The sequence below is a fragment of the Pristiophorus japonicus genome, chromosome 3 (genome assembly GCF_044704955.1).
Source record: "Pristiophorus japonicus isolate sPriJap1 chromosome 3, sPriJap1.hap1, whole genome shotgun sequence".
Lineage (NCBI taxonomy): Eukaryota > Metazoa > Chordata > Chondrichthyes > Pristiophoridae > Pristiophorus > Pristiophorus japonicus.
In genome coordinates this window covers 108,572,305-108,595,380 of record NC_091979.1, presented here as the reverse complement: position 1 = coordinate 108,595,380, position 23,076 = coordinate 108,572,305, and the positions used below count along the sequence as shown (strand labels likewise).

The 23,076-nt window shown below is 47.7% G+C and overlaps 1 protein-coding gene across 2 annotated transcripts in view; it reads left to right on the top strand.

Annotated features, from left to right (window-relative positions):
- Positions 1-13,715: 13,715 nt before the first annotated feature.
- Positions 13,716-23,076, top strand: part of gorasp2 (golgi reassembly stacking protein 2) — a 64,043-nt gene continuing 54,682 nt past the window's right edge. Inside the window, exon 1 of one of the 2 annotated variants that reach the window (XM_070875666.1) lies at positions 13,716-13,933. In XM_070875666.1, coding sequence (XP_070731767.1) covers positions 13,871-13,933 — 63 coding nt within the window. In that variant the 5' untranslated portion in view covers positions 13,716-13,870. The remainder of the gene's footprint in view (positions 13,934-23,076) is intronic. The other variant, XM_070875665.1, reaches the window with a different exon arrangement.

Genomic DNA, 23,076 nt, shown 5'->3' with positions numbered 1-23,076 from the left:
TCCACATTATACTTCATCTGCCATGCATTTGCCCACTCACCTAACCTATCCAAGTCGCTCTGCAGCCTAATAGCATCCTCCTCGCAGCTCACACTGCCACCCAACTTAGTGTCATCCGCAAATTTGGAGATACTACATTTAATCCCCTCATCTAAACCATTAATGTACAGTGTAAACAGCTGGTATTTCTGTACTCACTAGCTCGTGGCACCAGCAGTAACCTGGAGATTACTACCTTTGAGGTCCTGCTTTTTAATCTCTCTCCTAGCTCCCTAAACTCTGCCTGCAAAACCTTTCTACCTATGTCATTGGGACCGATATGGACCACGACCTTTGGCTGTTCTCGCTTTCCCCGAGAATGTCTTGCAGCCGTTCGGTGCTATCATTAACCCTGGCACCAGGGATGCAACATACCATCCTGGAGTCATGTCTGTGGCCGCAGAAACGCCTGTCTGCTCCCCTAACTATCGAATCCCCTACCACTATTGCTCTTCCATTCTTTTCCTCCGCCCTGTGCAGCTGAGCCACCCATGATGCCGTGGACTTGACTCTGGCTGCACTCCCCAGAGACACCATTGCCCTCACCGGTACTGAGAACCAAATACTGGTTGGAGAGCGAGATGCACTCAGGAGACTCCTGCACTATCTCCGTAGTCCTCTACTTCTGTCTGGTGGTCACCCACTTTGTTATGTATATAAGCACTCTAGTAATGACTCCACGAGGTAAGGTATTGTACTTGAACCGTTGTGACCTCAGTCCATTTATTGTAGCTCCTGAGTGAGGATACAGTGAGGTGAGCTCCCTTTTATATGTGGTTACCTGAAGTGTGCAGGTGACCCTTAGGTCTCCACCAATAGCACTCTCTGGTGGTACAGATATGGTGTATACAATGTGAAGATACATTCAGTGGTCTGGTGTTACAGTACATAAATTATGCATACACAATATCACTCCCCCCTATGTCTTGTGCCATTGGCTTTTGCACTGTGTGCTCTGGCCCTCGACTTGAGTGCCCAAAGCCCTTGCACTTTGACTGTGCTTGGGAATGGCTCTCTCCCTGTAGATCCCCAAGTCTTTATTGCCACGACATTGGGAAATGGTCAGCAGTGGACAGTTGGAGGTTGTAGTGAGGGTTGTGTGGGTTCTGGGTGTGATCCATGAGTGTCCATGGCTACCTACATCCATTTCCTCTCCCCCCACCCCCATACATAGACCTGTTGGGGAGGAGTTAAACTAATATGGCAGGGGGATGGGAACCAATGCAGGGAGATAGAGGGAAACAAAAAGGAGGCAAAAACAAAAGACAGAAAGGAGATGAGGAAAAGTGGAGGGCAGAGAAACCCAAGGCAAAGAACAAAAAGGGCCATTGTACAGCAAAATTCTAAAAAGACAGAGGGTGTTAAAAAAACAAGCCTAAAGGCTTTGTGTCTTAATGCAAGGAGTATCCGCAATAAGGTGGATGAATTAACTGTGCAAATAGATGTTAACAAATATGATGTGATTGGGATTACGGAGACGTGGCTCCAGGATGAGCAGGGCTGGGAACTCAACATCCAGGGGTATTCAACATTCAGGAAGGATAGAATAAAAGGAAAAGGAGGTGGGGTAGCATTGCTGGTTAAGGAGGAGATTAAGGCAATAGTTAGGAAGGACATTAGCTTGGATGATGTGGAATCTATATGGGCAGAGCTGCAGAACACCAAAGGGCAAAAAACGTTAGTGGGAGTTGTGTACAGACCTCCAAACAGTAGTAGTGATGTTGGGGAGGGCATCAAACAGGAAATTAGGGGTGCGTGCAATAAAGGTGCAGCAGTTATAATGGGTGACTTTAATATGCACATAGATTGGGCTAACCAAACTGGAAGCAATACGGTGGAGGAGGATTTTCTGGAGTGCATAAGGGATGGTTTTTTAGACCAATATGTCGAGGAACCAACTAGGGGGGAGGCCATCTTAGACTGGGTGTTATGTAATGAGAGAGGATTAATTAGCAATCTCGTTGTGCGAGGCCCCTTGGGGAAGAGTGACCATAATATGGTGGAATTCTGCATTAGGATGGAGAATGAAACAGTTAATTCAGAGACCATGGTCCAGAACTTAAAGAAGGCTAACTTTGAAGGTATGAGGCGTGAATTGGCTGAGATGGATTGGCGAATGATACTTAAGGGGTTGACTGTGGATGGGCAATGGCAGACATTTAGAGACCGCATGGATGAACTACAACAATTGTACATTCCTGTCTGGCATAGAAATAAAAAAGGGAAGGTGGCTCAACCGTGGCTATCAAGGGAAATCAGGGATAGTATTAAAGCCAAGGAAGTGGCATACAAATTGGCCAGAAATAGCAGCGAACCTGGGGACTGGGAGAAATTTAGAACTCAGCAGAGGAGGACAAAGGGTTTGATTAGGGCAGGGAAAATGGAGTATGAGAAGAAGCTTGCAGGGAACATTAAGACGGATTGCAAAAGTTTCTATAGATATGTAAAGAGAAAAAGGTTAGTAAAGACAAATGTAGGTCCCCTGCAGTCAGAATCAGGGGAAGTCATAACGGGGAACAAAGAAATGGCGGACCAATTGAACAAGTACTTTGGTTCGGTATTCACGAAGGAGGACACGAACAACCTTCCGGTTATAAAAGGGGTCGGGGGGTCTAGTAAGGTGGAGGAACTGAGGGAAATCCTTATTAGCCGGGAAATTGTGTTGGGGAAATTGATGGGATTGAAGGCCGATAAATCCCCAGGGCCTGATGGACTGCATCCCAGAGTACTTAAGGAGGTGGCCTTGGAAATAGTGGATGCGTTGACAGTCATTTTCCAACATTCCATTGACTCTGGATCAGTTCCTATGGAGTGGAGGGTAGCCAATGTAACCCCACTTTTTAAAAAAGGAGGGAGAGAGAAAACAGGGAATTATAGACCGGTCAGCCTGACATCGGTAGTGGGTAAAATGATGGAATCAATTATTAAGGATGTCATAGCAGTGCATTTGGAAAGAGGTGACATGATAGGTCCAAGTCAGCATGGATTTGTGAAAGGGAAATCATGCTTGACAAATCTTCTGGAATTTTTTGAGGATGTTTCCAGTAGAGTGGATAAGGGAGAACCAGTTGATGTGGTATATTTGGACTTTCAGAAGGCGTTCGACAAGGTCCCACACAAGAGATTGATGTGCAAAGTTAGAGCACATGGGATTGGGGGTAGTGTACTGACATGGATTGAGAACTGGTTGTCAGACAGGAAGCAAAGAGTAGGAGTAAATGGGTACTTTTCAGAATGGCAGGCAGTGACTAGTGGAGTACCGCAAGGTTCTGTGCTGGGGCCCCAGCTGTTTACACTGTACATTAATGATTTAGATGAGGGGATTAAATGTAGTATCTCCAAATTTGCGGATGACACTAAGTTGGGTGGCAGTGTGAGCTGCGAGGAGGATGCTGTGAGGCTGCAGAGCGACTTGGATAGGTTAGGTGAGTGGGCAAATGCATGGCAGATGAAGTATAATGTGGATAAATGTGAGGTTATCCACTTTGGTGGTAAAAACAGAGAGACAGACTATTATCTGAATGGTGACAGATTAGGAAAAGGGGAGGTGCAAAGAGACCTGGGTGTCATGGTACATCAGTCATTGAAGGTTGGCATGCAGGTGCAGCAGGCGGTTAAGAAAGCAAATGGCATGTTGGCCTTCATAGCAAGGGGATTTGAGTACAGGGGCAGGGAGGTGTTGCTACAGTTGTACAGGGCATTGGTGAGGCCACACCTGGAGTATTGTGTACAGTTTTGGTCTCCTAACCTGAGGAAGGACATTCTTGCTATTGAGGGAGTGCAGCGAAGGTTCACCAGACTGATTCCCGGGATGGCGGGACTGACCTATCAAGAAAGACTGGATCAACTGGGCTTGTATTCACTGGAGTTCAGAAGAATGAGAGGGGACCTCATAGAAACATATAAAATTCTGACGGGGTTAGACAGGTTAGATGCAGGAAGAATGTTCCCAATGTTGGGGAAGTCCAGAACCAGGGGTCACAGTCTAAGGATAAGGGGTAAGCCATTTAGGACCGAGATGCGGAGGAACTTCTTCACCCAGAGAGTGGTGAACCTGTGGAATTCTCTACCACAGAAAGTTGTTGAGGCCAATTCACTAAATATATTCAAAAAGGAGTTAGATGAGGTCCTTACTGCTAGGGGGATCAAGGGGTATGGCGAGAAAGCAGGAATGGGGTACTGAAGTTGAATGTTCAGCCATGAACTCATTGAATGGCGGTGCAGGCTAGAAGGGCCGAATGGCCTACTCCTGCACCTATTTTCTATGTTTCTATGTTTCTATGTGTGTGGCTCGACATCTGCATTGGCGTACATGTACAGAGAATGACTGATAGGATTAGTTATATGTTTTTGAGTTCAGCAGTGGTGGAGCAAGTACATATTACAGGTAAGGTACATACGTGGTATTACAGTCTTGCACCTTGGATGTGGGTGCAGGTGGGTGAGGATTCTCATTCTGGTGTCCCCTGCCAGCTGGGTGGGCTAGGATTGCTCAACTGGCTGTGTCTCATGGCTTTTGCCGTTGCCTAGTGGTGGGCAGAGCCACCGGAATGTGTGGTCTCCCTGTCCTCCTTTGAGGGCTGCAGGATCTTCCTGTTGCCCTTCAGCGATGGTGGGAGTCTGGTCATCCCAGGTGCTGTCAAGAGGGCCGGAGGGTGCTGGCCTCCTGCTCCCAGTGCTGACCCTGGTGGCCAGAGGGGTAGGGCCAATCTGAGGCAGGGTGCCGGTGGTGGTGCCTGTGCTGTCCATTGATCGCTGCCCCTGCAGTGGGTATGCTCCCACTGTGTGTGTGGCCACACTTCCTGGGGCTTCACATTGGCCCCGGAGGCGCAGGCTACCTGATCTAGTAGCACGCTGGACCTGGGTGCTTCCCACGGGAGGTTGCCCTTAGCTTTGTCGGCGTGCATGTAGAACCCAGCATCACATCTCATTTCATCATTTGCATTCATGATACATTGGCTCTGACCGCAATCAGCCGACTCGGCATTGTTAGTTGTCTTTACAAATTCGCTTTTGTCAATTACATCTCTTTCCTGTGTACTATCGGCATCTGTTAATTACATCTTTTTCATTAGTACCACTGGCATCGCTGTTCAACGGTACATTCAGATACTTGCATTTGTTAGTTACATCTTTTTCATTAGCGTCACCAGCATCGTTGTACAAAGAGTGGAACTGTCCCTTTAATTGTTATGGGTTGCCAGTCTCCTTTAAGAGGGCCTTGCAATCTTTACCCCAATCCAGTTCGCTGCTCGGCATCACGTGTTGCTCCCTCAATGCTGCCTCTCGTGGTCTGGTCATGGTCATCTTGATTTCAGGTGCTTCACCTTGTGGTGCGGGCACCATCTTCTTTCTTTCCACGATGTAGGCTGCGTTGATCCTTTTCTCTCCAGGTTCTGCCACTGAAGCCGGGAATTTACCTTCTGCGCCGATCTTCTTCCTTCGTAGGCCTGCCACTTGAGCCCGGAAGGTGAGGTCTGGTCGTTTGGGTTGGATCATCTCACCGTTGAGTTGTGCAGTCTGTGTCATCGCCATGCAGGCGAGTCGGACGGTAGGATCTTCAGGTGCTGTGATGGATCCAAATTTTGGGCCGCGTAGGACGTCAATCGCCGGGGCCTGGAGGCTTTCCCAGCTCCAACAGATTTGGATTTGTTTCATCCATCTTCTTCTCAGCAGCGTTGGACCATCACCAGCAACGATCCACAAAGATAGCTTGTGCATCGTGCCGCCGTAGGACACCTGGACATCAAGCTGCCTACTGGGATGGGGTCTTTTGTATAAGTGAGCAGCTTCACCTGGATTGGGAGCATTTTAGGTCTTTCGGCAGGATTGTCCCAGAGTTTCTTGAAGTCTGTCTGATTCATCAGCGATTGGCTCGCCCCTATTTCGACCTCCATCGAGACTGGAACACCGTTGATTTCTACTTCCATTTTCAACGGGGAACTCTCAGTGGAGCAGGTATACACTCCGTACATCTCTTTCTGGGGCTGAGCTGCCTCATAGACTCTCTCTTCGTCTTCATCAGCGCTGGAGCCCGGGTAATGGGTCAACTCTTCAGCGACTCGGTGATTAAAATTTTTTCTATACATTCGCTGGAGATGACCTTTAGTGTTACAGCCTTTGCAAGTATAGTCTCTGTATCGGCACTGGTGGGCCCTGTGATTTCCTCCACAGCGCCAGCTTGGGGCTGGCCGGTTGGCCCCATGTGGCAGATTCACGGATGCGGGACTCGGGGTAGCAGCCTTGCCTCTGAATGGCGCCATTCGGTTCACTGTATTTGTCGGGTTAGATTCCTGGGAGTGAGTCATCATCCTCTTGGAATTGCAGGCCGAAATCATGAATGATGTGCCTTCTGCAGGGTGATCGTAGTGTCCGAGAGAGCAGCTTGTGGAGGAGGCCCTCGTGGCCGATTCCAATAACAAAGATGTCCCTCAGTGCTTCAGTGAGGTGGTCGCCAAAATCACACAGTGCAGCCATTCGACTCAGGTCTGCAGCATATTTTGTGATTTCTTGGCCTTCGGGCTGCCGGTGGGTGTAGAATCGGTGTCTGGCTGTGAGGATTCTCTCTTTAGGTTTGAGCTGTTCCTGTATTAGTGTTATGAGCTCCACGTACATTTTGGTTGTCGTCTTCGCTGGGGCTAGCAGGTCCCTGACGAGACTATGGACAGTGAGCCCACAACTCCTGGGCAGGATAGCTTATCAGCCAGCGAGGTCGGTGTGTCTCCCATCAGGTCGTTCGCGATGAAAAGGTATTCGAGCCTTTCCACAAAGGCATCCCAGTCTTCCCCATCAGCGAATTTTGAAAGTTGCTTAGGTTAGCCATTCTGCACATGGAAATTCGTAATCTCGTAGCCAGTTGTTATGTATGTAAGCACTCTAGTAATGACTCCACGAGGTAAGGTATTGTACTTGAACCGTTGTGACCTCAGTCCATTTATTGTAGCTCCTGAGTGAGGATACAGTGAGGTGAGCTCCCTTTTATATGTGGTTACTTGCAGTGTGCAGGTGCCTTAAGTCTCCACCAGTAGCACCCTCTGGTGGTACAGGTATGGTGTATACAGTGTGAAGATACATTCAGTGGTCTGGTGTTACAGTACATACATTATGTATACACAACACACTTCCTCTCTGCCTGCACACTCTTTAATTGTGGGGTGACCACCTCTAGAAACATGCTATCCATGTAGCTCTCAGCCTCGCGGATGCACCGCAGTAACTCTAGCCTCCGCTCAAGCTCTGAAACACGGAGCTCAAGTTGCTGTAACTGGTGACACTTCCTGTACATGTGGTCATCCAGGCTACACGAAGCGACCAGGACTTCCCACATTGTGTAGGATGTGCACTCCACGGGACTGAGCTGACCTGCCATGCCTCTAGTTAATTGACTATAAACTAAAAACTATGAAATAAACTTAACACTCGAAGATTGCGCTGGCTATTTATTTATTTAATTGTAGTGGGTAAGGGAAAAAAGGAAGGGAGAATGGATTTTGGGAACTTTATTGAGCAAAAATGTTTCACACAAAATCATCTTTGTTTAAATTGTTCCCCAGCAGAACCTCAAACAGTACAAGCCTAAACACCCTGTTATGTATGTACACTATAGATATACTCTCTGTGTAGTCACTGTATAGTTGCATAAGATGGAAACTTGTTTACCGGAGGTACCATCAACAAAGATCACACTGTATGCACTATGCTGGCACCACCAGAGGGTGCAACTGGTAGAGGCCCAGGGGTCACCTGTACACCACAGGTACCCAGGTATAAAAGAGAGTCCACCATGTGGTATCCTCACTCTGGAGTTATAGTAAATGGACTAAGGTCACTGCAGTACAAGTGCAATACTTTGCCTCATGGAATCATTATCAGAGCATCTAAAGACATAACAATTGGCGACGAGATTACAGATTTTTACCCGAAAATGGCTAACTTTGGTACGTTGCAGCAGTTTGCCGATGGGGATGATTGGAACTCCTTTGTGTCGACCATTTCTTCACAGCAAACGACCTGGCAGGCGATGATCCAGCCTCGATGGCTGATAAGCGCAGAGCTATCCTACTAACCAGTTGTGGGCCCAACGTCTATGGCCTCGTCAGAGACTTGCTGGCACCAGCGAAGACAACGACCAAGACAAACAAGGAGCTTGTAACGCTGATCCTAGAACAACTCAAGCCCAAAGAGAGCATCCTCACAGCCAGACACCGGTTTTACACCCACTGAAGCCCGAAGGCCAGGAAATCGCGAAATATGTTGCAGACCTCAGGAGGCTGGCGGCACCGTGTGATTTCGGCAAACACCTCACCGAAGCGCTGCGGTATTTCTTTGTCATCGGAATCGGCCATGAGGGCCTTCTTCACAGGCTACTATCTGCGGATACCACAGTCACACTGCAGAAGGCCATCACCATGAGCCAGGCATTCATGACCTCGACCTGCGGCTCTAGGCGATGACTCATCCTCAGAACTCAAACCCGGCAAGTACTGTACACAGACTGGCACCTTTTAGAGGCTGGACTGTAGAACGTGAATCTCCTCAGGGGAGAGAGAACAGGCCCCCGAATCCCTTATTTCTGAGTCCGCCGAGGGGGACTAATTGGTTAGCACCATGCTGGCGTTGCGGAGGAAATCACCAGGCTCACCAGTGCCATTTTAAGGACTATGTGTGCAAAGGGTGCAGCACAAAGGGCCACCTCCAGCGAATGTGTAAAAGAAATAGGACTCACGGTGTTGATGAAGAGTCTGCAGAGGGCCATGAATCCAGTGCGGATTATGAAGAGGTGGTCAGAAAGGCAGCTCAGCCCCACGATGAGGTGTACGGAATGTTTACCTGCACCACAGAATGTTTCCTGTTGAGAATGGAAGTCGAGATAAATGATGCTCCAGTCTTCATGGAGGTGGACACGGGGGTGAGTCAGTCAGTAATGAATCAAGAAGCCTTTAAGAGACTATGGGACAATCTAACTGAATGACCCAAGTTGGTCCTGGTTCAAGCAAAACTGCTCGCCTACACCAATGAACTTATTCCAGTCGTTGGTAGTGCGAATGTTAAGGTACTCCATGATGGTGCGGTGCACAAGTTACCACTGTGGATTGTTGCAGGTGATGGACCAACGCTACACGGAAGAAGGTGGATGGAGAAGATCCATTGGAGCTGGGAAGATTTCATCCCTCCAGCAATCGACGTCCCCCGCGCTCAGAGGCAAAGCAAGCCCCCACCTGAGGTTGGATCCGACTCCAGAGAGCAGGCCAGCACAGCACCCGAGGCACAGAAACCCTCAACACGACTGCGCGGAGATGATCCAGCTGAGACGACCCAAACGCACCTTCCAGGCTCCAGTGGCAGGACTCCAGAGAAAGAAAATCAGATCCAAAGGCGACTTCCCAGCTTCGTTGCAGAACCCGGGGAGAAGAGGATCACAGCAGCCGAAATCAAGAATGGAAGAAAAATGGTGCCCAAACCACGAGGTGAAGCGCTGAAGGAAAAGATGGCGGCGGCCAGACCACGAGGTGCAGCGCTGATGGAGCAACATGTAGTACCAAGCGAAGAAGAGGATTGGGGTAAAGATAGCAAGGCTCTCTTAAAGGAGGCCAGCAACCCACCACACTTAAAGGGACAGTCCCACATTCTCACTCAATGTAATAACAACTGTGAGCTAAATGTAAAGCTTGTAATTGATGATCAGAGTTTTATATATGTAATAAGCAAAGAAAAGTCAGGTGATTGTGATCGGAGCTACAGTTTATCTACAATAAGCAATGAAATATTGTGCGATGCAGGATTTCAACTGCATTCTGATTATGTAGCAGGCAAGCACCATCAGGAGCACACAGGTCCAGCGGGCTACCTGTTGCTGTAGCCTGTGCCCCTGGGACCAGGGTGATGCACCACGGAGTGTGCCACAAGCAGCTAAAATAGACAAGCTGCAGAACAAGTGGTCTCAGGAAGGCAACGGCACTGGTATCGATATCCTGCCCCTGATCGGCTCCACCTCTCAGGCACTCGATAGCACCAACCGCCACGAGCCTGAAAGGGCAAACTGCACTAAGGCGCAGCCCCCAGACCCCATCACCGCCAAGGCTATGCCTAGGAGCAAGGGGTCACCCGTGGCAGTTCTCCTAATTGGGACCGGGACCAACCAGGATCCCAAAGCAAATAACGCCCAGGCAAGCGAGTTAGCAGTTCCCTGTGCACTGCTAGATGACTGCTCCGCAGGGAGCAGCAGCGACCCGGGGCACAAGGAGAGGACAGGGAGGTCACAGGCATCTGTGAACCTGCCCGACGCTAGGAGCAACGGCAAAGGCCCCGAGAGCAGGCAACTCGAGACAACCGGGTTCCCACTGCCAGCACCGGGCAACACGCTGCCACCAGGCTGCCTGGACACCATCCAGCAGCTCTGGAACTAGCTTGTCCTCATGCACCGGTGCTGACCCCAGCACTGATCCCAAAGATGTACCATCAATGTATCTCACCAGTCAAATGTACTTGCCTCACAACTGTACCACAAATGCAATGATGTAAATGCAAATTTCCTTTTCTGGACTTGAATGTATATGAATGTATATGAATGTGATGAGCCACCGCATGATTTACATGTGGGGGGGAAAGTGGATGTATGTAGCCATGGACACACAAATGGATCACATCCAGAATCCACTAAAGTCCCACTGCATCATCGAACCATCCCAACTGGTAACCACTACCCAACGTTGTGGCGATAAAGACTTGGGGGTTAACAGGGAGAGAGCCAAGCCAAAGCACAGCCAAAGTGCAAGGGCTATTGGCACTTAAGTCTGGGGAGAGCCAAGCCAGAGCACATAGTGCAAAGGTATTGCCACAAAAGACTTGGGGGAGAGTGATGTTATATATGTACACTACTCTCTGTGTAGTCACTATATAGTTGCATAAGATGGAGACTTGTTTACCGGAGGTACCATCAACAAGGTTCACACTGTATACACTATGCTGGCACCACCAGAGGGTGCAACTGGTGGAGGCCCAGGGGTCACCTGCACACCACAGGTACTCAGGTATAAAAGGAAGTTCATTATGTGGTATCCTCACTCTGGAGTTATATTAAACGGACTAAGGACACTACAGTTCAAGTGCAATAGTTTGCCTCGTGAAGTCATTATCATTATCAGAGTATCTAAAGACGTAACACACCCCTCCTGCTTTCACCCTCGACCATAAGTGATATTCTAGTTGTACTTTGGCCAGTGGTACATCAACCAACTTGGTTGAGACCATGAATGCAAGCCATCCTAAGCTCTAGATACTGGTCATTCTGCTGGTGTGATTGTATATTTGTTACTGTATACTCAGCATCATACAATCCTTTGGTGGGCCGCCTGTTCACTAAATTTGGGCATGAAAATGCCATTATATTCCTTGTATTGAGTGTTATTGCACCATGCAGCTACGCTGGCTATTTATTTATCTAATTGCAGTGGGTAAGGGAAAACAGGGAAGGGAACATGGATTTGGGGAACTTTATTGAGCAAAAATGTTTCACATGAAAACTATGCTGCTAAATGCCAGGACCTACCTTCAACCTAATACACGTTGCCTACAATTTTGCTGTGTATCCTGGACTTTAAAAGCATAAGCGATAAAATTGAGTGCATACATAAAGGATTATAAAATAATAATCAAGACCATGATTTATATTTTGATGGAAAATGAACAATTACCCAATTCAATCCTGCAAATACCAGTAAAATCGTAGATTATTGTGTAATTCAAACATGGCTTATTAGGTTATCATAAATCATTCACATTGATAACACAATGTACATTACATGGGGCTTAAATATCTAAACTAATTTTTACTTAATTTTCTATTTTGAAGAGTCTAGGTCATAAAAAGATAAAGAAAGATGGTTTACAGCACCAATGCTTTATTTTGTTTATACTTATAATTCTAAAACAATTATTGTTTCTATGTAAAAATACCAATCCCCAAGATCATCACTTCTGCACAGGTGCCTAATCCCAGGACCTCCCCTTTCCCAGTAATAGAAAATCCTAACATTCGCTCCCTTTGATGCTGCCAATCTACAAGTTCTGCCAGTGGATCCAAACACAAGGGGGTGATTTTCAACTTCACCGGATGAGCATTAATCTAGTGGAGAGGAGTGACCACCCGGGTTCAACAGGATGAAAATTGGGCGGGTTCTAAATGGGTGGGTAATCTGCTTCACCAGGTTACCACCCAGGCATTGATGTTGAAAATCACCCCCAAGATCTTCTGACCTGAAGCCAACAGTTTACAAGTATTTTCCAATCTGCATAGTTCTCCAGCAAATAAAAACACTTGACTTGAAGCTCTGCCTACTTAATAACCATTAGATTTTATTCCCTTTAAAAGCTGTTTTGACAGCTCCTCCCAAACCCACACTCTCTACCATCTAACAGGATAAGGGCAGCAGGCACCTGGGAACACCACCATCTCCAAGATCCCCCCAAAGTCGCACACCATCCTGACTTGGAAATATATCGGGCCTGAAATCGTGGCCTCTTCAGGTGCATACAATATGGGCATGTGCCCATTGATGCCCCGCAAGTTCCGGGTTTAGGCATGCACTGTGCATGAGCCTAAATCCGTAATTTGCAATCTGTCAAAATTTGACAAATTGCACGCATCCGAGGGAACAGGGCATTTGTGGGCGGAGATTTGGGCTATTTGCCCAACTCTTGCCCAGCGAATGTCCTTAAAATACTTATGCCTGGTAAAAGCAGGCAAACGTTCTGCTTTTACCAGCGTAAGAGTTTAAAAAAATAGAAAAATAAAATGTTATCAATAATTTTCATATAAAAACCTTGTCCATTAAGGTAAGTTTATTTTTACAGCTATTAAAACATATTTTTAAAAATTCAAGAAAATAAATTTTTGTCTAAAACATTTAATTTCAATTAATTTTAACTATGTGAAGTGCTTTTCTTATTTATTTTAAATGTTTATGTGTTTTGGGGGGGAATCCCCATTCATAGAAATGGTGATGTCCCTACAAACGGAACTCTATGAATGGGAATATGCTATTTTCATTGATTGGTCCGGTCCACGTGATCCCAGGATGTGCGTACGCTCCTGGAATACATGGGCCTCTGTGCATCGAGGCCTCGGAACAGAAGTCTTAGTTTCTCCGGGACCATCAAGTACATTCGTATTTTTTTTTTGTAATTTGAGGCGTCCACCTGCGGGAAGCCTCCAACCGCAATTTTTGACGTTCTTTCATTGTACCTGGATCAAAATCCTGGAACTCGCTACCTAGCAGTACTGTGGGAGTCCCTTCACTGCACGGACTGCAGCCGTTTGAGAAGGTGGCTCACCACCATCTTCTCAAGGGAAGCCAGGGATGGGCAATAAATGCTGTCTTTGCCAGCGACGCCAACATTCCGTGAATGAATTTTTTAAAAAACCTTAATAGCAGAATAATCTAAATGACGCCTGTTCTTATTAAACATCAATTTATGTGACCAACCCAGAGGGAATCTGGTAATATGATAAAAGCGAACAGAAATGCTGCTTTCTAAGTGATTAATAGTGGTTGACTGTTTAACTCCTGCCCAAAAAGTTTGGGGAACTTTGGAGATCATCAACTGAAGGCATCAGATGCAATGACAAAAAGGAAGACGGTGGAGAGGAGCAGGTGAATGTGGGGAGAGGCCAGCAGGGCAGTGCAGGCAGTACCTCCTGCAAAGCTGTCCAGTGCACTGACGTGTCTGGGCGGCCTGCTCCTTCCCACAATGCCCCCGCTGCCACGTAAGAGCGAGGAGCCGAGCCGGAGCCGCTTCTTGTGACAACACTGCACACCCACCACAGGTGACAATGGGCGGCTCGCAGAGCGTGGACATACCCGGCGGTGGCAACGAGGGATATCACGTCCTCCGAGTATGTAACTGCATTTTTACAAAGTGTTGGCCCGCCTCTCGTCTCGCTTACAGCCTGCACCGATCGGAGCGACCAATTGTCGGTCTCAGTCCGCAAGCAAGGTCGGGGACCGGTCCGCGGCCTGGTCCCGCTTTCATGCATCCTGGCTGGTTCAGTGCGGCCCAGTTGCAGGACCGGTCAATCACTGGGTGGATTTTGTGAGTTTTTTTTACTGAGCTAAGCTGATAGATGGTAGGTTGAGAGCGTCAGGGAGCACGGGCAGGGCACTGAGTTACTGCAGCTTGGGTTCCCAACGGTCTCAGCCCTTGTGACTTTTTGGGTTGTGACATGTTTGTCCATGCAGTTAAAACACACATCAAGAGTTTGTGTGTGTCCCCATTCCAAGTAGAGGGCAAGCTCGCAATCGCAAGGTTTTCCTTTAAAAATGCAACAACTTTGATGTGTTCAGGACTTAGAAGATTAACTCAACTCTCTCTGCTTAAGCTTATTTTTATTTATTTTTGGAAGCCATCCTCAGAAAAAGTGAATAGATGTTTGAGGGTATGCAAAGTTTTTCTCTTGGAATCTAGTTCCATGGCAACTTATTCAGTGAGAAACAAGAACAGAACATGGTAAAAATACACAGTGCTGTAGGTCAGTCAACATCAATAAAGACAAAAGACAAGTTGGTGGTTTGAATTCATCTTTTGTCAAACTCTTAATTTAATTCGATACTTCTAAAACAGTTGACCAAAATGTAGTAACATGTATTTTTAAGTTCTTCGGACGTTAATATGACTTGTTTATTTTTGTAGCTGTGTATTTTCATTAGTAAGAGTTGTACCTCTTTTATAAATGTATTGCTCCTGTATACAAAGTAACTGCAGGGTATCTACTAGTTAATTTATTGGACTGTCTTGTAATTGTAGATTTGTAGCTTGTTTATCTTGTCAGGTTTAGTGGTATCCATACTCGTTATAATAAATTCAGACTGGCATATTTTCAGTTTAGAAATAGCATTTCTCTACTTTTAATTCCTCCCCTCTTTCCTCAGTTGGCATGCATCATGCTTGCTTATACATTTTAATAATGGTTCTGGAATATCTTGTACACTGAAAAAATTGTACAATAATAATTTTGATCATAATTGGCCTTCGCATCCTTTGTGTTCTATTTTGTAGATTTACAATATTAATGTTCTGTTTTGTGCCAGGAGATTTCTGATCAGTTGCAAACTTGTGGCCAAGGATTTGGCAACAAGTCTAATATCTGCACTTTAGCCATTGCCCTTTGTTATAGATGTAAAGCAAACTTTTAAAAAAAAGCCAGATACTTCTGTCTGGGTTCTGACTTGGAGCCTGAAATTTACAAACAATTTATGGACCTTGAATTCTAGAAATTTACCAATAGCTATAATTGCCTAGATTCTCAGTGTATTTGAGCTATGGTCTTAAAGGGGCAGGAGAGTTAATACTTTTAACTCGCAACCATGCTCGAAGGAAGAAATAGCGGGACATCTAGATAGGAATAGTGCAATCAAGCAGACGCAACATGAAGGGGAAATCATGTTTAACTAATTTACTGGAATTCTTTGAGGATATAACGAGCATGGTGGATAAAGATGTACCGATGGATGTGGTGTATTTAGATTTCCAAAAGGCATTCGATAAGGTGCCACACAAAAGGTTACTGCAGAAGATAAAGGTACGCGGTGTCAGAGGAAATGTATTAGCATGGATCGAGAATTGGCTGGCTAACAGAAAGCAGAGAGTCGGGACAAATGGATCCTTTTCGGGTTGGAAATCGGTGGTTAGTGGTGTGCCACAGGGATCGGTGCTGGAACCACAACTGTTTACAATATACATAGATGACCTGGAAGAGGGGACAGAGTGTAGTGTAACAAAATTTGCAGATGACACAAAGATTAGTGGGAAAGCGGGTTGTGTAGAGGACACAGAGGGGGGGGGGGGAGAAACAGTAAAAGGGAATATTATTTGAATGGGGAGAAATTACAACATGTTGCGGTGCAGAGGGACCTGGGGGTCCTTGTGCATCAATCCCAAAAAGTTAGTTTGCAGGTGCAGCAGGTAATCAGGAAGGCGAATGGAATGTTGGCCTTCATTGCGAGAGAGATGGAGTACAAAAGCAGGGAGGTCCTGCTGCAACTGTACAGGGTATTGGTGAAGCTGCACCTGGAGTACTGCGTGCAGTTTTGGTCACCTTACTTAAGGAAGGATATACTAGCTTTGGAGGGGGTACAGAGACGATTCACTAGGCTGATTCCGGAGATGAGGGGGTTACCTTATGATGATAGATTGAGTAGACTGGGTCTTTACTCGTTGGAGTTCAGAAGGATGAGGGGTGACCTTATAGAAACATTTAAAATAATGAAAGGGATAGACAAGATAGAGGCAGAGAGGTTGTTTCCACTGGTCGGGGAGACTAGAACTAGGGGGCACAGCCTCAAAATACAGGGGAGCCAATTTAAAACCGAGCTAAGAAGGAATTTCTTCTCCCAGAGGGTTGTGAATCTGTGGAATTCTCTGCCCAAGGAAGCAGTTGAGGCTAGCTCATTGAATGTATTCAAATCACAGATAGATAGATTTTTAACCAATAAGGGAATTAAGGGTTATGGAGAGCGGACGGGTAAGTGGAGCTGAGTCCACGGCCAGATCAGCCATGATCTTTTTGAATGGCGGAGCAGGCTCGAGGGGCTAGATGACCAACTCCTGTTCCTAATTCTTATGTTCTTATGTTCCAGACCCTAGACTACCCATTAGCAATGTTGATGTTTCACATTAATAGTAGACTTTCATTACTGTTTAGAAAAATAAAACTGCTAGATTTTTTTTTCTCTGTCCATTTAGGTTTTGTTTTATTGAACAGTTTAAACCATGGATAATGTCAATTGGGAAACTGGCATAGAGAAGATACTGAGTATAATAGTGTAAAGAAACGGAATTAACCTAAAAGATTCAAATGACAATCTCCAAAACATCCTGGGTTAATGACTGTCTTGACAAATAATTCAGATTATTTTATTCTACTGTTATGGTATTTCATTCATCTATAATGCTCTTCTGCTTTTATGGTAGCGGGCAACTTGAAGCTTCAGTCCATCATCTCAACACAACTTTACTGACCTGTCGTTCAGCCCAGTTTACAGTACATGTAGAACATAAGAACATAAGAATTAGGAACAGGAGTAGGCCATCTAGCCCCTCGCCCTCTTCCGCCATTCAACAAGATCATGGCTGATCTGGCCGTGGACTCAGCTCCACTTACCCGCCCGTTCCCCATAACCCTTAATTCCCTTAATTGGTTAAAAATCTATCTATCTGTGATTTGAATACATTCAATGAGCTAGCCTCAACTGCTTCCTTGGGCAGAGAATTCCACAGATTCACAACCCTCTGGGAGAAGAAATTCCTTCTCAACTCGGTTTTAAATTGGCTCCCCCCGTATTTTGAGGCTGTGCCCCCTAGTTCTAGTCTCCCCGACCAGTGGAAACAACCTCTCTGCCTCTATCTTGTCTATCCCTTTCATTATTTTAAATGTTTCTATAAGATCACCTCTCATCCTTCTGAACTCCAACGAGTAAAGACCCAGTCTACTCAATCTATCATCATAAGGTAACCCCCTCATCTCCGGAATCAGCCTAGTGAATCGTCTCTGTACCCCCCTCCAAAACTAGGAGATCCTTCCTTAAGTAAGGTGACCAAAACTGCACGCAGTACTCCAGGTGCGGCCTCACCAATACCTTGTACAGTTGCAGCAGGACCTCCCTGCTTTTGTACTCCATCCCTCTCGCAATGAAGGCCAACATTCCATTCGCCTTCCTGATTACCTGCAAACTAACTTTTTGGGATTCATGGACTTCTTCTGGAACAACAGGAAGCACTGGGTCTCTGCTGCGGTCTTGAGTCTCCCGCTTGAGGAGGGCGGTCAGTCATTGGTGTGCGTCAGCGCCCAGCTCGCGACTTTCCGTCTTCAGACCCTGCAGAGATACCTTTACGTCGAGCCCCCTCCTAGGTGGTGTGCTCTGGCGAGGTATTTCTTCCGCCAGCAGCGCGACCTCAATTATGACACTCAGCTCCTGTTTGTGAACTTGGGGGGTGCCAGGACCGCCCTCCGGGAGCTGCCTGTCTTTTACAGGGAACTCATCAGGGTCTGGAACAAAGTCTCCACCAAGCGCAGCTCTCCGCCGGCTGGAGTGGCGGCCGTCCTGCAGGAGCCGCTGCTCGGAAATCCGTACCTCCACGTCCGAGGTTTTATGTGGCGGTCGGAAGAGAGGGCTGTGGCTGGTGAGGTGACCAGGGTCAGGGACCTGCTCGATGGCGGAGGAGCGGGCTGGATGGCGCCAGACACGCTGGCGCGGCGCCTAAATTCTGCCAACGTCCGCCACGCGGCCGATGCCATCGAGTCGCTAAAAACAGCTCTGGGCCCTGACTCCGTTAGGTGCATCGAGGAGGCTCAAGCACGTGGGGAGATCCCGTCCGAACTGACCCCCGTCCGGACGGAATTCCTCATCGGCGCCAAACCCCGGAACCTCCCTCGGGGGCCGGCGCCTCACAACTTGAGCCGCCTCGGGGAAATCCCCTCCGTGCCTTTCAGTTCCACGCGGAGGGGTTTCCTGTACGGGCTGCTCCTGCACACCCTCAACTTTGCCATCCTCGCCAGCCGTCCGGACACGCCATGGCGTACCATCTTGCCGTCCGGAGGAGGCGGGGGTCCCCGATGGAGGGCACTCTACGCAGGGGTCCTCCCACTATTCATCGGGGACTTGGCCTGGAGGGTGGTGCACGGAGCAGTGCCGTGCAACAAATTTTTAAGCCGGTTCACGGACTCCCAGGCCGCCTGCAATTTCTGCGGTCTGGAAGAGTCCGTGTTCCATGTTTTTATGGAATGCACAAGGTTGCAGCCCCTGTTTTATTATTTGAAGGGGCTGCTCCTGAAATTCTGGCTGCACTTCAGTCCCACTCTCCTGATCTTTGGGCACCCTGTGCGGAGGGGAGCGGGTAGGTCCGAAGGCCTCCTCGTAGGACTGCTTCTGGGCACGGCCAAGGGTGCCATCAGCCGGTCCAGGCAGCGGGCGGTCGAGGGGGTCGTTCAACCTGACTGCCTGCCTCTCTTCCGCTCTTGCATCCGGTCCAGGGTGTCCTTGGAGATGGAGCACGCGGTGTCCACCGGTACGCTCGCGGCCTTCGGCGAGAGGTGGGCACCGGAGGGACTGGAGTGCATCATCACGCCCGGCAACCAAATTTTAATTTGATTTTACGTTTTAAAGTTTAATTTGTTTTAATTGCCGGTGCTTTTAGTGTCCCCTTCCCTTTTATAGGGGGCACCGGAAAAAATTGTGATTTTAGTGCCCAAAAAAAAAACACACACAAAAAAAAACAAAAAAAAGGAAAAAAGGGCCTTGTAAATGTCTGGTGTGTCACCCAGGTCGGGTGGCACAGTTTAATGTTTATGTTTTGCAGGTAGACTCTAAAAGAATTTCATGGACTTCTTCTGGAACAACAGGAAGCACTGGGTCTCTGCTGCGGTCTTGAGTCTCCCGCTTGCGGAGGGCGGTCAGTTGTTGGTGTGCGTCAGCGCCCAGCTCGCGACTTTCCGTCTTCAGACCCTGCAGAGATACCTTTACGTCGAGCCCCCTCCTAGGTGGTGTGCTCTGGCGAGGTATTTCTTCCGCCAGCAGCGCGACCTCAATTATGACACGCAGCTCCTGTTTGTGAACTTGGGGGGTGCCAGGACCGCCCTCCGGGAGCTGCCTGTCTTTTACAGGGAACTCATCAGGGTCTGGAACAAAGTCTCCACCAAGCGCAGCTCTCCGCCGGCTGGAGTGGCGGCCGTCCTGCAGGAGCCGCTGCTCGGGAATCCGTACCTCCACGACCGAGGTTTTATGTGGCGGTCGGAAGAGAGGGCTGTGGCTGGTGAGGTGACCAGGGTCAGGGACCTGCTCGATGGCGGAGGAGCGGGCTGGATGGCGCCAGACACGCTGGCGCGGCGCCTAAATTCTGCCAACGTCCGCCACGCGGCCGATGCCATCGAGTCGCTAAAAACAGCTCTGGGCCCTGACTCCGTTAGGTGCATCGAGGAGGCTCAAGCACGTGGGGAGATCCCGTCCGAACTGACCCCCGTCCGGACGGAATTCCTCATCAGCGCCAAACCCCGGAACCTCCCTCGGGGGCCGGCGCCTCACAACTTGAGCCGCCTCGGGGAAATCCCCTCCGTGCATTTCAGTTCCGCGCGGAGGGGTTTCCTGTACGGGCTGCTCCTGCACACTCTCAACTTTGCCATCCTCGCCGGCCGTCCGGACACGCCGTGGCGTACCATCTTGCCGTCCGGAGGAGGCGGGGGTCCCCGATGGAGGGCACTCTACGCAGGGGTCCTCCCACTATTCGTCGGGGACTTGGCCTGGAGGGTGGTGCACGGAGCAGTGCCGTGCAACAAATTTTTAAGCCGGTTCACGGACTCCCAGGCCACCTGCAATTTCTGCGGTCTGGAGGAGTCCGTGTTCCATGTTTTTATTGAGTGCACAAGGTTGCAGCCCCTGTTCCATTATTTGAAGGGGCTGCTCCTGAAATTCTGGCTGCACTTCAGTCCCACTCTCCTGATCTTTGGGCACCCTGTGCGGAGGGGAGCGGGTAGGTCCGAGGGCCTCCTCGTAGGACTGCTCCTGGGCACGGCCAAGGGTGCCATCAGCCGGTCCAGGCAGCGGGCGGTCGAGGGGGTCGTTCAACCTGACTGCCTGCCTCTCTTCCGCTCTTACATCCGGTCCAGGGTGTCCTTGGAGATGGAGCACGCGGTGTCCACCGGTACGCTTGCGGCCTTCCGCGAGAGGTGGGCACCGGAGGGACTGGAGTGCATCATCACGCCCGGCAACCAAATTTTAATTTGATTTTACGTTTTAAAGTTTAATTTGTTTTAATTGCCGGTGCTTTTCGTGTCCCCCTCTCCTTTTATAGGGGGCACTGGAAAAAGGAAAAAATTTGATTTTAGTGCCCAAAAAAAAAAACCAAAAAAAAAAACAAAAAACAAAAAAGAAAAAAAGGGCCTTGTAAATGTCTGGTGTGTCATCCAGGTCGGGTGGCACGGATACATGTTTTATGTTTTGCAGGTAGACTCTAAAAGAGTTTCATGCACAAGGACCCCCAGGTCCCTCTGCACCGCAGCATGTTGTAATTTCTCCCCATTCAAATAATACTCCCTTTTACTGTTTTTTTTTTCCCAAGGTGGATGACCTCACATTTTCCGACATTGTATTCCATCTGCCAAACCTTAGCCCATTCGCTTAACCTCTATCTAAATCTCTTTGCAGTCTCTCTGTGTCCTCTACACAACCCGCTTTCCCACTAATCGTTGTGTCATCTGCAAATTTTGTTACACTACACTCTGTCCCCTCTTCCAGGTCATCTATGTATATTATAAACAGTTGTGGTCCCAGCACCGATCCCTGTGGTACACCACTAACCACCGATTTCCAACCCGAAAAGGACCCATTTATCCCGACTCTCTGCTTTCTGTTAGCCAGCCAATTCTCGATCCATGCTAATACATTTCCTCTGACTCCACGTACCTTTATCTTCTGCAGTAACCTTTTGTGTGGCACCTTATCGAATGCCTTTTGGAAATCTAAATGCACCACATCCATCGGTATACCTCTATCCACCATGCTCATTATATCCTCAAAGAATTCCAGTAAATTAGTTAAACATGATTTCCCCTTCATGAATCCATGTTGCGTTTGCTTGATTGCACTATTCCTATCTAGATGTCCCGCTATTTCTTCCTTAATGATAGCTTCAAGCATTTTCCCCACTACAGATGTTAAACTAACCTGCCTTTTGTTTGCCCCTTTTTTTTTAAACAGAGGCATTACATTAGCTGCTTTCCAATCTGCTGGTACCTCCCCAGAGGCCAGAGAATTTTGGTAGATTATAACGAATGCATCTGCAATAACTTCCGCCATCTCTTTTAATACCCTGGGATGCATTTCGTCAGGACTTGTCTCCCTTGAATCCCATTAGCCTGTCCAGCACTACCCCCCGAGTGATAGTGATTATCTCAAGGTCCTCCCTTCCCACATTCCCGTGACCAGCAATTTTTGGCATGGTTTTTGTCTTCCACTGTGAAGACCGAAGCAAAATAATTGTTTAAGATCTCAGCCATTTCCACATTTCCCATTATTAAATCCCCCTTCTCATCTTCTAAGGGACCAACATTTACTTTAGTTACTCTTTTCCGTTTTATATATCGCTAAAAGCATTTACTATCTTTATGTTTTGTGCAAGTTTACTTTCGTAATCTATCTTTCCTTTCTTTATTGCTTTCTTAGTCATTCTTTGCTGTCGTTTAAAATTTTCCCAATCGTCTAGTTTCCCACTAACCTTGGCCACCTTATACGCATTGGTTTTTAATTTGATACTCTCCTTTATTTCTTTGGTTATCCATGGCTGGTTATCCTTTCTCTACCCGCCCTTTTTCACTCGACCTGCTAAATTCCTACAACAGCTCAGTAAATGTTTCTGTAATTTTAAGTGACAGGGACCAGTACTAAAGAGACAATTGCCGACTTGCTCAGGTTCCCCATTCTCATCATCATTATGAAGATATACTTGCCTCTATATAGTGCCTTTTTAATGTAGAAAAATGTTCAAAGGTGTTTCACAGAAACCTACGGAAAAATAGACACCAAGCCAAAGGAAAATTTAAGATGCTTAGTGAGGAGGTGGGTTTTAAGGGGGACCTTAAAGGGGGAAGTTGTAGTGGTTGAGGGAATTCTTGAATATGGGGCCTTGGTGCTGAAAGCATGGTCACCAATTGAAAGAACTATAGTCACAAGAACGTGGAATTTGTCAGGGAGTAAGGCAAGAGTAGGTAACAGAGATGGAGAGCAGTGAGTCCATCAAGGTTTCAAATCTTGCACCAAGCTTATGGTCTACAGGACAGATGTGGACTATATACAGCAGACAACTCAAAGCGCTGGAGAAGTACCATCCCCCAGCATTGCCTCCGCAAGATCCTGCAAATCCACTGGGAGGATAGCTGCACTGACGTCACTGTTCTTGTTCAGGCCAACATCCCCAGCATCGAAGCAATGACCACACTCGACCAACTTTGTTGGGCGGGCCACATTGTCCGCATGCCCGACACGCGACTCC